The sequence below is a fragment of the Zingiber officinale genome, chromosome 10B (assembly GCF_018446385.1).
Source record: "Zingiber officinale cultivar Zhangliang chromosome 10B, Zo_v1.1, whole genome shotgun sequence".
NCBI classification, from domain to species: Eukaryota; Viridiplantae; Streptophyta; class Magnoliopsida; order Zingiberales; family Zingiberaceae; genus Zingiber; species Zingiber officinale.
In genome coordinates, this window is record NC_056005.1 from 23,217,509 (window position 1) to 23,240,531 (window position 23,023).

Consider the following 23,023-nt stretch of genomic DNA (forward strand, 5'->3'; position numbering starts at 1 on the left):
CTTCTTGCTCCAATCTTGAAGAAGAACTCTCCTCCTTTTCTTCCTTAGATGTTGAGTAGCCCTCAACTTCTAATTCCATACTCCATGATGTGAGCTACTTGGCTCACTTGACTCCTCTTCATGACTTGAATTGGAGCTCTCCTCATGGAACTTAGCCAAGTTGTTCCACAACTCATTGGCATTGTTGTATCTACCTATCTTACACAAGATATCATTAGGTAATGAAAATTCAAAGATTTTCGTTACCTCATCGTTGATTATGGATTGGTGGATTTGTTCCTTCGTCCACTTCTTCTTCTCGAGAGGTTCTCCTTCTTTATCCACCGGAGGAATAAAACCTACTTGTACACAATTCCAATTTACTAGGTTATGTTGGAGCAATCCCAATGGTCCGTGGGACCATGTGTTTTGGTGTTTGGGCAAAGGGTTTAAGTTAGGTTTACCCTCGTTATTTGATATGTGTACTTGAGTTGTGCAGGACTGCAGGTGACACATATGACTCAGGTTGACGGCTTCGGGTTCGGTGAAGGATGGAGCATCCGAGGGACCGTGGACAAGGCAGCGAGGACAAGGGCCGAGGGAAGCGACTTCGAGGCATACGCGAAGGATGGCATTGGAGACGAGCCGCTGGCTTGGATGCATCCGAGGGACGAGAGCCAAAGGAAGTAAGCTTGAAGGCAAGAGGTCAAAGCTGCAAAGAAGAGTCAAGTGAGTCGTGAGGGTCCGAGTGCGAGTGAAATGTACTCGGGATGGGAAACCCTAAGTTTAGGGTTGTACCAGTCGACTGGTACTAGGACCAGTCGACTGGTGGTGAGCACAGAAGCTTTCTGTGCCCAAAACGGCTGGGACCAGTCGACTGGTCCAGAGACCAGTCGACTGATAGATAGCCATTGGAGTGCCATTGGGCTGGCACCAGTCGACTGGTGCATGGACCAGTCGACTGGTAACGGGCAAATCAGGTTCTGATTTGTTCCAAGCTCTATAAGAAGGAGCTTGGTATGGCCGGCCAAGGCGACGAAATTAGACTTGGTTAAGGTCTAATTAGTAGTCTACAAGTGCTCAAGTGTTTGTGGAATCCAAGAGGTCTTGGGGTGTTGTGGTGAGGTTTCTCCACCCACAAGGAGCGACTTGAGATAGCCGGAGTTTCCGGGGGCTAATCCACCGAAGGATCGGGATCGTCCACCTTACGGACAGCCGTGGAGTAGGAGCATCATCTCCGAACCACGTTAAACGAACGTGTATTGGTTTGCTAGTTCTTTTCTTTCTTTAGCTTTCGTATTCATTGCTTTAGTATTTGTATTTCCGCTGCGCAAGCTAACAATAGTGTAGGAAGCTAACGATTTGGGGGTGTCGTCTATCCAACCCCCCTTCAAGCCGGCCACCGATCCTCCAACAAGTGGTATCAGAGCGAGGACGCTCTCCGTTGGACTAATCGCCAAGGAAGCATAAAATGGCCGGGTTTATTGTCCCTCCAAAGTTTGAAGGAGGAAGCCTTGGGGACATCTCATTTTGGATGATGAAGATGGAAGTCTTCCTCGAGACGGATTGGGACACAATGATGGTCGTCGAGGAACCATTTGAAGTCCCAAGAGACAAGAAAGGAAAGAAGCTCCGATCACGACATTGGACGGAAGAGCAAATCACACGGGCAAAGGCAAATTCAAAGGTAATATCAATTTTAATTGATATTTTACCTAATGACATGATGAGTCGTGTAGGAAAATATGAGAACGCCCACGATTTGTGGAGCAAGGTGAAGATGGTTCTACGGGAAGAACCTAAACCTACACAAGAAGAAGAAGAACCCAAGGAGATAGGTTTAATTGCTCAAGTTGAAGAGGAGCAAACGGAAGTTGAGCCATGCTCAACATCCGAGGAGGAGAAGGAAGATGAGGCATCATCTACATCCTCAAGAATTGAAGAAAATTCCAAGGCAAGTGAAGAAGAAGAAGAGGTCTTGGAAGTGGTCAATCTAGCAAGCACCTCCACCGAAGCAAAGTCAAAGGACCACATTGTGTGCTTCGGATGCAATGAGAAGGGACACTACAAGAGTAGGTGTCCAATGGGTAAGAAGGTAACTCCTAAACCCAATCAAGTTATTTTAGACACTAACAAGGGTTGTAGGAATGAAGAAGCCCAAAGAAGGAAAATGCGCATCATATGCTTCACGTGTGGAGAGAAGGGCCACTACCACACCAAATGCCCCAAGAAGGGAGAAATCAAGAAGCTTGCGGAATTGAAGAAATGGGAGAAAGAGAAGAAGAAGAAAAGTTCAAGTCAAGGGGGAGCTTTAAGGGTAAGGGAGGTATACCCTAACTTGAAGGGTAATTCAAATTTTCATTCTTATGTTCCCATGCATGCTAGGAAAAATAATGATTATCATTATGTAGCAATGCAAAATTTTGGATTTAAGTATCATGATAGGAATAGGGTTAATGTAGATCAAAACCCTAGGAGGCCAATTCATGAAAAATCTAGGAATGGTAGACCTAAGGAGGCCCAAGGCATTAATCCAAAGAAGGGGAGACACATGCCTAGAAAGGGTAGGTCTAGGAATGTCCAAGGTGGACATGTTGACGCTAGGTTTAGGAACCTAGAAAGGGAGAATCAAGCTTTGAAGGCAAAGCTTGATGGTTTAGAGAAATTCCTTAAGAGATTCACTATTGGATCTAAGGGATTAAGTATGGTGTTGGGTAGTCAAAAACGCAACAATGATAGATCAGGTTTGGGATACCGATCTAGTGTCTCCAAGGCCAAAAGGAGATCATATGCTAGGGTGGCAAATGATCATGGCAAGGGAGAGGTCTCCAAGGCTAAGGGAAAGTCTTATGCTAGGGTTGCATATGACTATAGCAAGGAGAAGTCAATGAATGGCAAGGGAAAACCATTTAATGGTAAGAAGAAATTAACCAAGGACAAGGTGTCCAAGGTTAAGAAAGTTACGTTTATAGGCCAAGTGTCACCGGGGGTGGACCGATGTGGCCTAGCCATTGTGGATGAGTCACCTAGGGAGGTGGCTAAGGCAAAGAGCTCTAGGGGGAGCTCTAAGAGTCAATTTGGGACCCATGGCCAATGGATCTCAGGTGGGTACTACTTGGGAGTCTAGAGGAGCCATGGAGTGTGCCAAAAGGTTTGGAGATGGATTTGAGTCTCAAACCTAGGGATTTGGCACACATGGTTTATGTTTCATGCAAGGAAATATGACATTAAGGGTCATATTGCATGATAATTGGTTTTGGATGTATAGATGCCATATAAACCAATGCTAGGGATGCATTGTGGGTTGGTATGGGCAAATACATCAAAAGGAAGGCAAAACTAGGACTTTAGGTCAAGGTTCAATTGAACCATTTAGCTAGTTTTGGATTTTGTGTCAATCTTGGGATTGGTAATAGATACATTTTGTAATGTATTTTTCCCAAGTAGACAAGGGTACAATAGACCTCTCCACAAAATTTGGGAATTTTTGGAGGTCTAGGGAATTTCTGGTGCATTTCTAAAGTTGGCCTGAAAAGGCTGATTTTTTCAGAAATAGGGTACCAGTCGACTGGTAACAGTATTTTTGAGCACAGAATGTCTCTGTAAGCTCATTTTATCGATACCAGTCGACTGGTGCCGATACCAGTCGACTGGTAACAGTAGATTTCGACCACAGAATGCTTCTGTAAGGTTCTGTCGAAGGGGGCAGTCGACTGACACTTGGGGCAGTCGACTGATACCAGTCTGAAATTGTTTTCAGCATTGGTTTGTGACCATGTCAACTCGCTTAGATGTATGGGATCCAAGGGGGATTAATACATGAGTTTAGGGTCAATTTAGATGACAAGTTTTCAACAATTGGGATATTGTTGGAGAATTTTTTTGATGTTAGGCAAAGGGGGAGAAGTAAGGTTTAGTTGGGAAAACCTTTAGTGCCTTTGCGTAGGGGGAGCCTTGGGATAGGTTCTTAAAAAGCCCTGTGGGAAAATCCTAGCTCAATGGGGAGCTTAGGTGTAGGGGGAGCCTTGTGATAGGTTCCAATGCTTTGTGCTTGGTGCATTGTTACGGCGGTTGCCAAGTGTGTAGCCTTGGCAATGTAAGTCCATTCGGCGGTTGCCAAGTGTGTAGCCTTGGCAACGTAAGTCCATTCGGCGGTTGCCAAGTGTGTAGCCTTGGCAACGTAAGTCCATTCGGCATTATAAGTCCAAGTGTGTAGCCTTGGCATCGTAAGTCCATTCGGCAGAGTAAGTCCAAGTGTGTAGCCTTGGCATCGTAAGTCCATTCAGCAGAGTAAGTCCAAGTGTGTAGCCTTGGCATCGTAAGTCCATTGTATTAGCATGTTTATTTGCTATATGTTTTCCCTAACTTAAACGTATTGCCAAACACCAAAAAGGGGGAGATTGTTGGAGCAATCCCAATGGTCCGCGGGACCATGTGTTTTGGTGTTTGGGCAAAGGGTTTAAGTTAGGTTTACCCTCGTTATTTGATATGTGTACTTGAGTTGTGCAGGACTGCAGGTGACACATATGACTCAGGTTGACGGCTTCGGGTCCGGTGAAGGATGGAGCATCCGAGGGACCGTGGACAAGGCAGCGAGGACAAGGGCCGAGGGAAGCGACTTCGAGGCATACGCGAAGGATGGCATTGGAGACGAGCCGCGGGCTTGGATGCATCCGAGGGATGAGAGCCAAAGGAAATAAGCTTGAATGCAAGAGGTCAAAGCTGCAAAGAAGAGTCAAGTGAGTCGTGAGGGTCCGAGTGCGAGTGAAATGTACTCGGGATGGGAAACCCTAAGTTTAGGGTTGTACCAGTCGACTGGTACTAGGACCAGTCGACTGGTGGTGAGCACAGAAGCTTTCTGTGCCCAAAACGGCTGGGACCAGTCGACTGATAGATAGCCGTTGGAGTGCCATTGGGCTGGCACCAGTCGACTGGTGCATGGACCAGTCGACTGGTAACGGGCAAATCAGGTTCTGATTTGTTCCAAGCTCTATAAGAAGGAGCTTGGTATGGCCGGCCAAGGCGACGAAATTAGACTTGGTTAAGGTCTAATTAGTAGTCTACAAGTGCTCAAGTGTTTGTGGAATCCAAGAGGTCTTGGTGTGTTGTGGTGAGGTTTCTCCACCCACAAGGAGCGACTTGAGATAGCCGGAGTTTCCAGGGGCTAATCCACCGAAGGATCGGGATCGCCTTACGGACAGCCGTGGAGTAGGAGCATCATCTCCGAACCACGTTAAACGAACGTGTATTGGTTTGCTAGTTCTTTTCTTTCTTTAGCTTTCGTATTCATTGCTTTAGTATTTGTATTTCCGCTGCGCAAGCTAACAATAGTGTAGGAAGCTAACAATTTGGGGGTGCCGTCTATCCAACCCCCCTTCAAGCCGGCCACCGATCCTCCAACAGGTTAGTCATAAGAAAATACTTCATTCTTACCTTCCAATACGCGAAGTCATCGCGATCGTAGAAGGGTGGAATTGTGATGTCTTCTCCAAGTTGATCCATTCTCTAGCTCGTGCTCCCCCGGATGTTAATCCGACGAAGAGCGACCTTGCTCTGATACCACTTGTTAGGACCTTCGGGCGCGGCTAGAGAGGGGGGTGTGAATAGCCGATCCCAAATTCACGTTTCTTCCTACAATTTTAGTTAGCGCAGCGGAAATAAAAGATAGAAACGAAAATGGAGAAGATCAAACCTCAAACGCGACGATATAACGAGGTTCAGAGATGATACTCCTACTCCTCGGCGTGTCCGTAAGGTGGACGAATCCTATCAATCCGTCGGTGGATGAGACCCGGAGAACCGGCTAATAAAAACTCCTTCTGGGTGGAGAAACCTCGCCACAATCTCTCTTGCAACAGCAAGATTAGCGTACAAGAAATACAGCAAGAAGCCAAGAATAATATGAATGTAAAAACACTAGTTTGCTTGCCTTCTTGTCGACTGTTGATGAAGCAGCAACTTCACGGAGGCCAACCACAATAGCAAGCAGCAACTATCAGTTGGAGACTCAGCCGAGGGAAGCTCACACGAAGCTTCAGCAGTGGAGAGCTCAACAAAGCTCAGATCGCAGGAGCAAGCAGGAACAAGAAGAAGCAAGTAGTGGAACCAACAGTCTACTGTAGAGGACTTATATGAACCTGCGAAGAAGAAGAAGAAATCTAGCCGTTGTGTCTCAACGGCTAGACCTGGACCGATCAAGCTCCACCCTGATCGGTCCAGGACTGATCTGATCGGTCAGGGGACCGATCCCAACTCTCACAGAGAGTTGGTTGCCAGAGCCCTGATCGGTCTGTGACCGATCAGGCCATTCCTTCTCCCAATTTGTTTGGTTACTGATCGGTCACCAAATCGATCAGATGACCCAGTGTATCACTGGATCGGTCAGCAGACCGATCCAATTTCCCAGCCTTAAACCTAAAGCCTTCCTGATCTAGAGAACGAGCTACCGAGCCCTCTCTGACCTAGTCCGGAGAACGAGCTACCGAGCCCTCTCCGACTTCCACGTCCGGTCCAGAGAACGAGCTACCGAGCCCTCTCTAACCTAGTGCGGAGAATGAGCTGCCGAGCCCTCTCCGACTTCGTCCGGTCCAGAGAACGAGCTACCGAGCCCTCTCTGACCTAGTCCGGAGAACGAGCTGCCGAGCCCTCTCCGACTTCGTCTGGTCCAGAGAACGAGCTACCGAGCCCTCTCTGACCTAGTCCGGAGAACGAGCTACTGAGCCCTCTCCGACTTCGTCAGGTCCAGAGAACGAGCTACCGAGCCCTCTCTGACCTAGTCCGGAGAACAAGCTGCCGAGCCCTCTCCGACTCCATCCAGTCCAAAGAACGAGCTACCGAGCCCTCTCTGACCTAATCCGGAGAACGAGCTACCGAGCCCTCTCCGACCTCCTATGCCAAGCTTCCATACTTGGACTTTTCCCCGTGCCAAGCTCCCTGCTTGGACTTTTCCCGTGCCAAGCTCCTTGCTTGGACTTTTCCGTGCTAAGTCTCCATACTTGGACTTTTCCCGTGCCAAGCTCCCTGCTTGGACTTTTCCGTGCCAAGTCTCCATACTTGGACTTTTCCCGTGCCAAGCTCCCTGCTTGGACCTTTCCGTGCCAAGTCTCCATACTTGGACTTTTCCCAAATCAGGTCAACAAAAGTCGGGTCAACCAGGTCAACCTTGACCAAAGGTTGCACCCACAATCTCAAGTTCCTATTCTTGTCAAACATCAAAATATAACTTCTCTATTCTTGTCAAACATCAAAATATACCTCGAGTCAGGTCAACTCGAGTCAGGTCACCCAGGTCAACCTTGACCTAAGGTTGCACCAACAGTAACGTGATTTGGAGATAGCTTCTCCATAGCTATCCGTAAGGTGGACGATCCCTCAATCCATCGGTGGATTAGTCCCCGAAAACTTTGACTAGTTCAAACCTCCTTGTAGGTGGAGAAACCTTGCCACAAGCTCACCAAGACCTCTTAGAAACAAAGGAAACCTTGAGCACTGGGAAACTACTAATTAGACTTTAACCAAGTCCAATTTCATCAACTATAACCAAGCTCCCAAGCCTTGATTATATAGTCCACGGGTTGAAATACCTCGCCTACCAGTCGACTGCCAAAACCATCAGTCGACTACCCTCTGTGGAGATTCGACCGTTACATCCCAACGGCTCGATACCAGTCGACTGGTAAAAGTACTAGTTGACTACTCACACTGACCGAGGGAACAGAAGCATTCTGTTCACCCCCAGTAGACTACACCAGTCGATTGATGAAACCACTAGTCGACTGGTACCCGAGTATAATCTCTCACCACTCAGACCCTCACCCTTACGACTTACTTGACTCTTCGTTGCAGCTTTGACCTCTTGCCTTCAAGCCTACTTCCTTTGGCTCTCGTCTCTCGAAGGCACCCAAGCCCATGGCTCATCCCAATGTCATCCTTCGTGTATGCCTCGAAGTCGCTTCCCTTGGCCCTCATTCTTGTTGCCTTGTCCACGGTCCCTCGGATGCTCCATCCTTCACCAGACCCGAAGCCATCAACTTGAGTCATATGTGTATCCTGCAAACATGCATACTCATATATACATATCAAATACAAGGGTGAACCTAACTTAAACCCTTTGCCCAAACACCAAAACACATGGTCGCACGGACCATTGAGATTGCTCCAACACTTCTCGTTACAGGTCATCCATAAGGTATACCTAACGCAAATATACTTTTTGTAAAATTTTAATTATGCTATCATGTTTGGCATGTTATATCCTTGCATACGTGTAGTCCTTGTGATGTAATAATTAGGAATTATTATTTTATTTTTCGCTGTGCATGTTTACGAAACGTGTTCTAGTATGCACTCACATCAGGCATATCCTAACCGTGGTATCAGAGTCTGATCGTGCTTCGACATGATCGTAAAATTATTTTATGGTTCGTAATTAGTATTGTAATTAATTTTAAAATGTTTTTAGAATTATTAAGACTTTTCTATTTTTTGGAAGTTTCCTAAATTGTTAGAAAATTTTATTTTTGGAAAGTTTCTGATATAATTTAAAAAAATTAAATTTAGAAATATTCTGTTAATTTAAAAATTATCATATCTGAAATTTTAAGAAATATTCCTTTTTTGAAAAATTTCTTAATTTGTTAGGTAATACTAAATACGGAAAGATTCTAAAATTTTTAAAAAATCTAGATTTGAGATATTCTAAATTAAATTATACAATTAATATTTTCTAGAATTTTTAGATTTATTAAAATATTCTATTTTTATAAAATTTCCTAAATTGTTAGGAAATACCTAATTTAGAAAGATTTTAAAAAATCATTAAAAATCAGATTTGAGATATTGTAAATTAAATTATAGAATTAATCTTTTCTAAAAATTTCAGATTTATTAAAATATTTCATTTTTTGAAAAGTTTTCTAAATGGTTAGGAAATACCAAATTTAGAAAGATTTGAAAAATTATAAAAAAAAATCTATATTTGAATTATTCTATAATAAATTAAGAAATATTAATTATTTATTTCCTAAATTATTAGGAAATTAATTTAAAATTTTATTTCTAAAATAATTAAAGATTCTTGATTGATAAAAAGATTCTAGATGAAATATATTAATTAAATTTAAAAATTAGTTTCCTAATTTGATTAGATTAATCTTGATGTGTATAATTAGATTTATAACATATTTTTATCTCTAAAATAGAATTATAACATATGTAAATTTATGTCATGTTCATACCATATCGTATACCATATAGATGCATTAATTATGACATGATTAGATTTTGTCATGCGTGTGATGTGATTAGATCTTTATATATGTGTGATGTGTCATGCTATGTCATACGTGCAATGTGTCATGCCATCATTTATGTCATGCATGTGACATGTCATGTCATCATTTATGTCATGCATGTGACATGTCATGTCATCATTTATGTCATGCGTGTAATGTCATGTAGATAGAATATTTGCATGATGTAGATGAGACCAAATCCCTTGCACAATATTAAAACCTACACCTTCTGTTAATATGGTAAGAATCAGAGTTTAAGTTCTTGTTTGAGTTGTTGGCTAAAGTCAATCTCAAACTTGAAATTAAATATGTTCAAACCATAGAGATGCAATCTCATGATTAACGGTCAGTTTTAAACTTAAAGCGTTGATTTGTTGTATCAAAGCCATGATCAATGTGGATAGAGGTGAAGTTGGGTGATATGCATTTGATGTATACTTATTAATATGTTAACAACCCGATGTTTATATGAAGATCAATCAATTGCAAGCATAATGTGATAGTTGCATATAAGTGATATGCAATCGGTAAACTTGTTACCTACCATTATAGCTAAGAATGACTTGTGGCCAAAGTCAAGATTATTCTTATATGTAGTGGATATTAACCCACTTGGAGAAAATCTATCATCTTCTGAATTCAAAAATAAGGGTATTTAAATTTGATAAATAAACGAGCTTTTATGTAAATTGTTTACATAAATAACATCATGTCACTCATACATTCTTGTTTTTGTATTTCTAGGTTAATCATTTAATTAAGATTTTTGTTAATCTACATTTGATTTTAGACTCGAATAAACTGACTAGCATGAACTTCTTGGACTGGTTTCAAAATTTGAGAATTATTCTCAAAGCTAAGAAACTATCTTATGTCCTTGATCAACCTCTTCCCACAAGTCTTGATGTCGATGTAACTGCAGACCAATTGTTAGCCCTTCAGAAACATAAGGATGATTCCCTACTTACAAGTTGTATCATGCTAGTTGGTATGACTCTTGAACTACAAAAACAATATGAGTATTTGGATGCTTATGATATTGTCTATCATTTTCGTGAGTCATTTGATGAGCAAGCTAGATCCGAAATGTTCGAGGTCTCTAAGCTTCTCTTTTACTCAAAGATGCAAGAGGGTTCGTCCGCAGTACAATATGTACTAAAGATGAATGGCTACATAGAGCGTTTAACATCACTCGATTTTGCAATGGATCATGAGTTAAGTATTGACTTAATTCTACATAGTTTACTGAAAAGTCATTCACAATTTGTAATGAACTATTGGATGAACAATTTGAAATCGACCATTCTCGAGATAATATGTTTAAGGCTGTAGAGCCTTCTATTAAAGATGAACAGAAAACTATGATGTCAATAGACTCGTCCAAGAAAGGTTCTAAGAGAAAACCAAAATATCAGGCTAAGGGGAAGAACAAAAATGACAAGACAGTAGAACCGACATAAAAGGGCCCATGCCATTATTGTGGCAAGATGGGACACTAGCGAAAAAACTACAAGATCTATCTTGAGTCTATGAAGAAGAATAAGGCATCTGATGCCCCATCCTCTTTAGGTATTTTTGTTATTGATTGTCATGTTATTTCCTCATACACTTGAATATTGGATACTGGGTGTGGCTCACATATATGTAATGACATACAAGGGCTAAGGAATAGTAAAAGACTCATCAAGGGAGAAACAAGTCTGCGAGTTGGAAATGAAGCAAAGGTTGCTACAGCTGCCATCGGAATATACTTGTTATAATTTCCTAGTGGACTTATTTTAGAACTAGATAATTGTTATTTTGTTCCCGCATTAATAAAGAATATTATTTTTATTTTTTGCTTAAATAGAAAAGATTTCTATTTGACTTTTTGTAATAATTGTTGTTATATAACGTTGAATAGTGCTCTTTATGATACTGAAACTTTATGCAATGACATCTACACATTAGATATATCTAGTGACGCATTCAATATCGATATGAGCAATAAATATGCTTGATTAGATAATCAATTAATCTCTTACTCATGGCATTGTTGCCTTGGCCATATAAGCAAGAAATGCATATTTGAATTGCGAAAGATTGTAGTTCTTGAATCATTTGAATTAGATATATTTGATACATGTGATTCATGTTTAAAAGGTAAGATGACACAGTTACCTTTTTCTAGAAAGGGTGAACGAGTTGATGAGTTACTGGGCTCATACATACTGATATATGTGGACCAATGTTAACTCATGCACTAGGAGGTTATAGCTACTTCATTATTTTCATTGATAATCACTCTTATTATGGGTATATGTATCTAATGAAACACAAGTTTGAAGGCTTTGAAAAGTTTAGAGAATTCAAAAATAAAGTAAAGATACAACTTGGTAAAAATATCAAGATATTTCGATCCGATCGAGGTGGTGAGTATTTAAACCAAGAGTTTCAAGATTATCTGAGAGACATGGTATATTGTCTCAATGGACTTTGCCATATACGCCATAACATAATGGTGTATCCGAAAGGCGTAACCAAACCTTGTTGGACATGGTTAGGTCGATGATGGATCATGCAAATTTTCTCAAAATCTTTTGGGGTTATGCACTCATGATAGCTATTTACTTACTAAATAGAGTCTCGATGAAGATAATCTCAACTACTCCATATGAGATATGGACTAGTAAGAAACCTCTCATATCTTATTTAAAGATATGAAAATGTCTTGCTTATGTGAAGAGGACTATATCAGACAAGTTGGAGGCTAAGTCTGATAAGTATTTATTTATTTGATACCCTAAGAAAACTAAGGGTTACCAATTCTATTATCCCTTGGAACAAAAGGTGTTTATTTTAAGGCATGCTACCTTCCTAGAGAAAGAATTTTTCTTACAGGAAGTAAGTGGGAGTATGGTTAAACTTGATGAAGTTTAAGAGACTCTTATAAACACTAACGAGATGCCTAGTCAAAAATTACAACTAATTATGACACAACCTCCTTGTAGATCAGGTAGGACACAAATATTCCTGAGAGATATGGATCTCTTGTAAGAGAATCGAATGACGTGTTACTCATTGAGAATGAGGAACCTATTAATTACAAGGAAACTCTAAATAGTTCAGAAAAGGACAAGTATCTTACAGTCATGAAGTCAGACATAGATTCCATGTACGAAAACCAAGTTTAGAATTTGGTGGATCCATCTGAGGGCATTACGCCTATAGGGTGCAAGTGGGTTTTCAAGAAGAAAATCGACATGAATGGTAATGTAATTACCTACAAGGTATGGTTGGTAGCGAAAGCCTATCGTCAAAGGCAAAGCATTGACTATGATGAAACTTTCTCACCTGTAGTCATGCTTAAATCCATTTGGATACTCCTAGTCATATCAGCTCATCATGATTATGGGATATGACAAATGGATGTGAAAACAGCTTTCCTTAATGAAAATCTGCTGGAGGGGGTGTATATGATACAACACGAAGGTTTCACATCTGTTGACAAAAAATAAAGTATGCAAGCTTCAACGGTCCATTTATGGACTAAAGCAAGCATCCAGGAGTTGGAATATTCGTTTTGATGAGGTAATTAAAGAATTTAATTTCTCACAAAATCCAGTTGATCCTTATGTGTATCAAAAGATTAGTGGGAGTGTTGTCGTATTTCTAATATTATATATTGATGATATATTACTTATAGGAAACGATGTGCCAATTCTACAGTCAGTTAAAGTTTGTTGTCCAAAACATTCTCCATGGAAGACATGGAAGAAGCAACTTACATCCTCGGGATGAAAATATATAGAGATAGATCGAAAAGGTTGCTTGGTCTTTCACAGTCGGCATATATAGATAGAGTACTAAAATGGTTTAGCATGTCTGAATCCAAGAAATGTTTTATACCTATGAGGCATGGAATTCATGTTTCGAAGTTTATGTGCCCATGCATAGAAGATGAGACGATTTACATGGATAAGATACTGTATGTGCCCATAATAGGATCTATCATTATACTATATTATGTACTAGGCTCGATATATCATATGCTTTGAGTGTTACAAGCAAATACCAATTAGATCTAGGATTGGATCATTGGGCAGCTGTCAAGATGATTCTTAAGTATTTAAGAAGAACTAATGATATATTATTAGTTTATGGAGATGGTGATATGATCATACGTGGATATACGGATGCCAGTTTCTAGAAGGCTAAGGATGCCTCTAAGTCCCAATCTGGATTTATATTCATATTAAATGGAGGCACAGTTAGTTGAAAAAGTTCCAAGTAATACACTATTATAGATTCTACCTGTGAGACAGAATACATTGCAGCTTCGGAAGCAACAAAGGAAGCAGTTTAGATCAAGAAGTTTATTACCAAACTTGGAGTAATTCCGTCCGCTATTGAAGCATTACCTGTTTACTGTGACAACATCGGAGCTATTATGCAAGCAAAGGAACCTAGGTTTCATCAGAGATCAAAGCACTTGCTTCGTCGCTATCATCTGATTAGGGAGATCATTAGTAGGAAAGAAATACAGCTCGAGAAAATTTCCACTGAAAGGAACCTAGCAGATCCTTTGACAAAGACTCTATCACAAAGTAATTTTGAGAGTCACGTCCATGCTTATGATTTAGGACACCGTGGTGATTAGCATTAAGCCAAGTGAGAGTGTTGGATTTTGAGGGATGTCCTAAGGCAATCGCCTTACAGTTTTTACTAAATATAGATTCACTATTTGAGTGCATATTATATGTTTGATTGTCTTAAACTCATTTACTGAATACCCGTAATACAATTCATAACATAAGAGAAATTGTGATTGGATCACAACTAGTGATTATCTCTACATGTGCAATTATGAACGTATTAGAATTTTCCTAGTCATTGAATTGATGCATTTAGACATCATCAATTCTGTAAGATTAGCATGGGTTATCTCCTTGGTTCGCCAAGCAACTGTTTTCTCACTGGCTGGAGATATTGAGATGTTGAGAGTTAAACATGAATGCTAATTATGATAACTAGTTCATTGTAGTAACTCGTTGTATGACTTCATATGGTTATTTATATATATGGATATGTCTGTGAAGCTCTTACTACAGCTTGAGTGCAAGTTTCCTTCGACTTGAGGTATATAAGTCATCTTGGTCATAGAGACTTATACTTTGACATCTTAAGCAAGTACCTCATTGAGGTGTGGATCCGGGATGATTGGGTGTAAGTCAAAATGGCTGAAGATATTTGGATAGCACACAGAGGATTCACCGCTCCTTGCAAGGAGACATATACCCTATGACCACTTGTTAGGATTATTACTCAAAGTATTTAGCCAAAGCATCACATGTTAAGAGTACGAGACTCTTGTATATATGTATGAATAATTTAAATTCGTAGAACGATGAAGTATTACTTAGGGTACGTGTGATGTAGTCAACCTAGTGGGGACAGACACATAGACCATGTCTTGAACCAAGTGGGTATAAGACGAGTGAAAGGAATAAGGTACGACTCATTGTAGTTGCTGAAGGATTTAGAATTAATTCTAAGATCAACTATGATTTTACATCTAATTGGGGATCATGATGTACTACTAGGTACCACTCATGATTGTTCTATAATTAAGTAGTTAATTATGGATACCAAGATAAATCAGGAACCTATTGGGTCACACGCACTAACGAGTCTCTAAAAGACGTAAAACAAGTTAAAGAATTGGATTCTTAGATCAAGAGATAAATATTTAGTTGGACCATGCATAAGATAAATATGGAAATATTTGTCATGATGGAAGCGTGGATGAGCTACATCTCTTATATTAGAGTTGAACCATATTTAGTTTAATCATGAATTAGTCATGAACCAATTTGGTTTAGTTGTGGCTCACTACAGATGATATATATATATATAATTAGGGGAGAATTAGACACAAGTTTCATTATATGGCTGATTAGCTTTGGAAACTCAATCCTCCTCTCCCTCTCCTCCCTCTTGTTGTCGTGACCACCACAAGGGAGAAAAACTCTCCCTTGTGTGCTCCTCTTCTTCTTCCTCTTGATCTCTCTTCTTTTCTCGTGGCTAGTAACTTCCGAAGGAGAGACTTGTACTTAAGGAGTTGTCTTGAGAAGCTCGGCGTGGATACCAATAGAGGCGAGATTCAATAACGTAGGCTACAGTTGATGCTTTTCTCGTTATACGTCATCCGTAAGGTATACCTAGCATAAATTTACTTTCTATGAAATTTTAATTATGCGATCATGTTTGGCATGTTGAATCCTTGTATGCGTGTGGTGTGTGATGTAATAATTAGGAATTATTATTATTTTATTTTCTACTACGTCTGTTTACAAAATGCGTTCTACCACGCACCCGCATCGGGCATATCCCAACAGTTTGGTTGACTGAACCCCAAGTTCAGTCGACCTATCTCTTGGTTGAAACTTCACCGTGAGCTGATTTGGTCTCTGGAGTTTGGTCAACTAATCCCAACATTCGGTCGACCGAATAAGGTAAAATCCTAACCTGCAGAGTATTAGTCTTCCAACAAAATAGAGTTAGAATAATAGGCAAACAATATATAAAAAGTAACTTTGACAGCCTCCAGACTGTCCGATCCTGACTTTAAGTTTTGCTAAAACTCTAGGTTGGACCGACGCCTACTATTCCCTTTTTAGGGAATGCGTCATCACCTACCCTCTCAGGAGAAATTACCTTTTGTCATGCCGATCCTCTAGACCATTTGGACATTTGCTTAGCGTCCGAGACATCAGGACTTCATGCTGGACGTCCGATCTTAGACCCATCCAGTCTTTCACCTGGTGTCCGTGGCCCCCGGGATTTTCACCTAGAGTCCTCTACTCTAGGATTTTGCCCAATGCCCTCTATTTGCAAAGACTTTGCTCAGTCTCTCGGACCAGGACTTCGTTGTCTAATCGCAGCTAGGACTTTTTACCTACTTAGTGTCCACTACGACTTCTTTGCCTAATTTCAACTATGACTTTCACCTTCCTTAAGATGACTTAAGACCTTCCTGCAAACTCAGTCACACTCGTTAAATCATAAGACATTTTAACTTTGAACTCCTTTGCTATTATCAAAATATAGGTTCGATCGTCTGATGCTTCTTACACCAACAATCTCTACCTTTTTTATTATGACAACTTGGTTCAGTAGAACCATATAGTAGTTCAAGGAAAAAACATAGTAATTAATACTAAAGAAATTTAAACAAACTTTTTAAAAATAAGTGTGTTAAAGTAAGAATGTTAAAGTAACTTTTAACGAAAAGATTAAGAAAACAATCTTTTCAATCTTTTAGCTCCCCCTTAATTTATCACTTCCCCTTAACTTTCTCTTCCCCTTAACTTTTGACCATTCTCTGCCCCTTTGCCATTCATCAAAAATAATTTAGGGAGAAAAGACAAAAAAAATACTTAATTTCAAAATGAAATATTTTAGTTTTTCAAATACTTAGTTTTTGTGATAAAGTTTAAACTTGAAAAAAAAATCAAGTAGGAAGTTAACTAGAGTACCTAGTTTTGAAAAAAACTTATTTGAAGAAACTAATTGGGCTTCAGCCAAACTTTCTTTTGAAAATACTTCATTTTTGAAAGACTTAGTATCTTTGAAAAGATACTTAAAGGTTTTGAAAAAGAACTTAGCTTTTAAATATTTAAACAATTTGAAGTAGAACTTAGTTTTGTTTAGCTTTTAAAATCTTTTTTTTACTTAGTTAAAAATAATTAGTTTTAAAAAATAACTTAGTTCCGAAAAAAACTTGACTTTTGAAAAACTTCTTTCTTTTTCTTCTTAGTTAAAAAAACTAAAAAAATTTTAAAAAATAGGCAAGACTAATAGCATGAGTATAAATCTAAGATCCAAGCATGAGTAACAATTGTAATTAAAGCTAAAAAATCATTTATTTTACATCTCACCCTTTCTAAGTTATCAAATATGTTAAGCTTATGAATTTGTGTGAGATGGAGTTAAGTTAATATTAATTTTGAAGTTGAGTTATTTATAAAAATTAAGTTGAATTTAAAAAGAATATTTAAGTTTGAATTTTAAATTTTAAAAATATTAAATTTTAAAATATTTAACATTAGGTTTCAAAATATTTAAGTTGAGTTTTAAAAGAATATTTAAATTTGAATTTTAAAAGAATATTTAAATTTGACTTTAAAATATTTGAGTTTGATTATGTTTAAGTTTTAATTAACTAATTTTAAATCTAAATTCATCTCACATTCTATATTGTCAATCAGGGAACCATATCTATTTTGTCATATGATTAATTTTATCTTCAATTTAGATTAAAATCAAAGGATTGATTTGAATTTGAGTTAGACTAAAGTTTAATAATTAGTCAATTAAACATTCATTTCAATAATGAGCTTACAGGCTATGGCGAGACACTAGACCTTCTTGGATATTAGAGAAGAAATCACTTCTAGACAAAGCCTGTAAAGAAATTAAATATTTAATTTTATTTCTAAGAACCCTTGGTCTAACTAATCAAGTGTCGATTAAGCCTAAGTCCTTATCTATTCTAATCTAAGCATGTATAAGGAAAGTGGTAAAACAAACATCAAATAATTATATCTAATGAGACTGGTTTTTCTGTTGGCTCCCCTTGGATCATAACCTCGATAAGGTCTATCATGGCAGTGAATTTGATCCTTGGGAATCCAATATTGATTAAATCTAAATTGATTAATTAAGTTAGACTTAGGTGTTGGAGCAATCCCGATGATCCGTGTGACCATGTGTTTTGGTGTTTGGACAAAGGGTTTAAGTTAGGTTCACCCTTGTATTTGATATGTGTACTTGAGTTGTGCAGGACTGCAGGATACACATGTGACTCAGGTTGATGGCTTCGGGTCCGGTGAAGGATGGAGCATCCGAGGGACCGTGGACAAGGCAGTGAGGACAAGGGCCGAGGGAAACTACTTCGAGGCATACGCGAAGAATGGCATTGGGGACGAGCCGCGGGCTTGAATGCATCCGAGGGACGAGAGCCAAAGGAAGTAGGCTTGAAGGCAAAAGGTCAAAGCTGCAAAGAAGCATCAAGTGAGTCATAAGGGTGAGGGTACGAGTGCACGAGAGATTGTACTCGGAGTAAAATCCTAGTTTTAGGGTTTACTGTAGCAGTACTGTAGCAGTCGACTGCATATTTTAGCAGTCGATTGGTGCAGTCGACTGGGGCAGTCGACTGGCAGCGAACAGAATGTGTGGAATCGAGCTGTTGGGATGTAACGGTCGAATTTCCACTGAGGGCAGTCGACTGCATGTTTTGGCAGTCAACTGGTAGACGGGGTTTTCAACCCGCGGCCTATATAACCAAGGCTTGGAAGCTTGGTTATCCCTGACGAAATTAGACTTGGTTAAGGTCTAATTAATAGTCTACAAGTGCTCAAGAGTTTCCCTTGTGTCCAAGAGGTCTTGGTGAGTTTGTGGTGAGGTTTCTCCACCCACAAGGAGGTTTGAGCTAGCCGAAGGTCTTCCGGGGAGTAATCCACCGACGGATAGGGATCGTCCACCTTACGGACAGCCGTGGAGTAGGAGTTTTATCTCCGAACCACGTAAATGATCATGTAGCTTGGTTTGCATTCTTTCCTTTAGTATTTAGCTTTCTACTTGCTTTGTTTGCATTTCCTCTTGCGCACTAACGTTGTAGAAAGAAGCGAGGATTTGGGGGTGCCGTCTATCCAACCCCCCTTCAAGCCGGCTGTCCGATCCCCAACATTAGGGACCTATGTTTGAACTAGTTTTCTATTTGGTTGATTCAATAAGGATAAGTATAATTTCAATCTACGTTTGGCCTTATATCTGAGTTCAGATAGGTTGTATATGCTCCTTTATTTCCCAAGAATTAGGTCAAGATTCTTGGAACCTAAAGTGAATCATTCTAATGTTTCCTTAAGTTCTCTAACTTGAGTTCTCAGATTATAATTTCCTTCCTCAAGTTGGACTTGAGTTGAAGTTTCAATTTATATCTTCTCAGTTAATAAACTTGGGTTAGTCTTTTCTTTGAGGGCTTTGACCTCCTCTTGGAGTGACTTGACATGGAAGTTGGATTTAGTTACCTTTCTAGACAAGTAGAAAATTAAATTATGTGATCTAATTAAAGAAATACTTACAATGTATTGGGAACCTTCTGAACCGGATATGGATCCGTGGTTTTGCTGGGACTCGGCTTCCGATTCAGTTCCGGTTCTGGACTCAAACTCGATTTTAGCAATGTAGGCTTATACTGTTAGAGCAAGGAATTTACTTGCTCATGTTCTTTATCAGAGTCTTCTAAGGATTCGGACTATGTTGCTTTTAAAGCCTTCCTTCTTCATTGCTTCTGGTTTGGACATTTTGGCTTGATATGTCCCTTCTTATTGCAGTCGCAGTAGGTGACTTCAGACTTGACATTTATGTTCGATTGAGTCACCTTCTTAATCTCTCATTTGGTGAAGCTTTTCTTCTTCTTGTGCAATTTTCTTACCAGTTTCATAAGCTCAGCGGAAATTTCATCATCTTCTTCCAAGTCGGATCCGCCTTCAGACTTATGTTCGATTTAGTATTTCTTCCTAGACTCCTTTGTCTTGCTTGTACCTACAACCAACGCAATACCTTTCTCAACTGGACGTGCATTAGTTTGTTTGTGAAGTTTAAATTTTGAGAACAATTCATCTAACCTAATTAAAGAGAGATCCTTAGAAACTTTGTAAGCATCCACCATGGATGCCCACAAAGTGTTCCTTAGAAAAATGTTAAGGGTATATCTTATAACATCTCAATTTTCCACCTTCTGACCAATTGCGTGAAGACCGTTGAGCAAGTCTTGGATCCGAGCATGGAGTTGACTCGTCAACTTACCATCTTGCATTTTAATATTGTATAAATTATTTAAAATTAAGTTTTGTTTGCTTACCTTAGTGTCGGAGGTGCCTTCGTGCAGTTCGATTAGCTTTTCCCATAATTCCTTGATGTTGTTGAAGGGGCCGACCCGATTCAACTCTTCTTTGGTTAGGCCACATTGGAGGGTCTGGGTTGCCTTTGCATCAGCTTTGATCTTCTTATAGGTTGGTGCATCCCATTTGTCGCAGGGGACGAGAGCTCCGTCTTCGATGGGATATGTGAATCCCGTTTGGATGATTATCCACATTTTGACTTGTGTTTTAAGGTGATACTCCATTCGACTCTTCCAGTAGCTGAAATCTTCACCAGAGAAGAGTAGTGGGCATGTGGTGCTATAGCCTTCTTGGTATGCCATTTGAAAAACAAATATAGCACACAACAAAATAGGTAGACTTGTTTCAAGACTTGATCGTGGATTAGTAGTGCGGAATAAAGAACTTATGAAAAACTAAAAGAACTCAAGTGGTGTTGCACCAACTTTGAGAAACAACAAAAAAAACTCGATTGTGAGAAGAAAGATAGGAAGGGGCAATTGTACGATAGACTCAGAAAAATTTTAAAACTAATACCAGAAAAAATTGCTTGAATGGTGGTTACATAGATTTGAATTCGCCCCGCTCTGATACCAATTGTACGATCATTGCGCTAGGGGGTGAATAACACTCGTGACTTTTTCACACTTTAAGCAAAACACAGAATGCACAGCAGAAATAAAGAAACGCAATTGCAAACACAAGTAATTTTACTTGGTTTAGAGCATATAACGACTCCTACTCTAAGACTCACACTCATTGAGTGTTTACTTTGGGCAATTTACTATCAATTCATAGAATTATAAAGACAAGTACAATTATAATAAGATTAAAGATTAAGTGCTCTAAATGAAAATTATACTAACGACTTAGAGAGTTGGAATTTCGAGCTTTCGGTTGTCGGAGCAGTGTTAAGGCTTCATAGACTTGTCTTTGGTGCAGCGCGCAGGAGTAGAAGATGTTTGTATTTGTTGTCAATATGACTGTTCTCGAAGCTACTGGTCTAACCCTTTTTATAGCTGAGCTGAACTTGATCCAATCCACTGATCTCGAGATCATTGTTTGACTTGACATTGATCGATTGATCAATCCTCCCTAATCGATTGACTAATCCTTTTGAATCTGGCCATCTTTTCATCCAAATGTTGCCGCTTCGGATAAAAGTATTTGTTTGGTTGATTGATCCAACCGTTCGATCGATCGATCCAGCCATTCGATCAACAGATCTAGCCATTCAGTCAATCGAACCTTCGACACTCCTTGACTTATCTGGTCCAATCAACCTAGTCCGATCAGCCTGCAGTCTATCCACTGTTTGATCAACTGAACCCTAGGTTCGATCGACCTATCCCTTAATCAAAACTTCATCGTGAGCTGATCTAGTCTTTGGGGTTTGGTCAATTGATTCCAATGTTCAGTCGACCAAACAAGATAAAATCCTAACATACAATGTGTTAGTCTTCCTGCAAAACAGAGTTAGAATAATAGGTAAATAGTATATAAAAAGTAACTTTAACAGCCTCTGGACTATACGATCCTGACTTTGAGTTTCGCTGAAACTCTAGGTTGGACTAACGCCTACTGTTCCCTCTTCGGGGAACGCATCCTCACCTACTCCTCTCAAGAGAAATTGCCTTTTGTCGGTTGGTCCTCTAGACCGTTTGGACTTTTGCTTAGCGTCTAAGACATTAGGATTTCATGCTGGATGTCTGATCCACCAACCCATCCAGCCTTTCACCTATTGTCTATGACCTCTAGGATTTTCACCTAACATTCTCGACTCTAAGATTTTACCCAATGTCCTTGATCTGCCAAGACTTTGCCCAATCTCCCAGACCATTACTTCATTGTCTAACAGCAACTTGGACTTTCCACCTGCCTAGGGTTCACTAGGACTTCTTTGCCTAGTCTCAACTAGGATTTTCACCTTACCTAAGATCACTTAGGATTTTCCTACAAACTTAGTCACATTTTTTAGATCACAAGATAGCTTAACTTTGAACCACTTTGACATTATCAAAATACAGGTTCAATCGTCTGATGCTCCATGCACCAACATTATCTGCCTGGTAAGAAACCACCAGCTGTTGGGATTCCTTCAAGGTAGTCCCCAAGGTAGATAACAACTCACCCTGATCATCTACTTCTTTCTACAACTAACTACCACCTCACTTAGATTGGATGAAGAGAGCTCTAATTCTTGGATGCGCTATCTCAGGATCTTATTGTCTCTCTCTAGGTCCACTACTAGGTGGCTTAGGTTTAATCCTGTGGCATAAAATTGAAAAAGAATAGCGTTGAGAAAGGTTAGGAGAAAAAGTTCACCTGTCAAAAGAAATATCATAAACTTACTGTCATTGCACTCCAGGCGTACTCATCGGCATGCTCAGAGTTTGAAAGGTCCCTTGGGCGTCTCCTTACACTAGCCCAGGCCTCAGCCAGTGAGCCTTGTAGTTTCACCACTCCATAGGAGGAGGGAGTAGAAGTCATTCCCTATTGAGATGGTAGGTTGAAAGTAGATTGAAATTGGAATTCAATCTGGGCAACATAAGGGTTGGTTGAACTTTGTAGGGTGGGCAGTTTTAATGATGGGCGCAGTTCATTCTGGGCAATCTAGTAAGGGTCCGCTCTCATGTGATCTTCACTATACACCCGATCGACTTGAGATTTGGTCAGATAGTGACGATCTTAGCACTTAAGATTAGACAAAGGGAATTCTAAGTTGTTTGGTACCTGAAGTTGGACTAAGATAGTTTGTGTAAATATGCAAGGGAGTCCCGAATGTTGGTCCCTGTGCGGTTGGTAAAAGAGGGTGAATTGCCTGAA

General features: G+C 39.7%; 1 protein-coding gene across 1 annotated transcript in view; it reads right to left on the bottom strand.

Annotated features, from left to right (window-relative positions):
* LOC122029011 (probable LRR receptor-like serine/threonine-protein kinase At1g67720) overlaps window positions 1–22,687 on the bottom strand; it is a 49,743-nt gene extending 27,056 nt beyond the window's left edge. The window contains exon 1 of the mRNA XM_042587974.1: window positions 22,550–22,687. Within this exon, the coding sequence (XP_042443908.1) occupies window positions 22,550–22,687 (138 nt within the window). The remainder of the gene's footprint in view (window positions 1–22,549) is intronic.
* Between the last annotated feature and the right edge of the window lie 336 nt (window positions 22,688–23,023).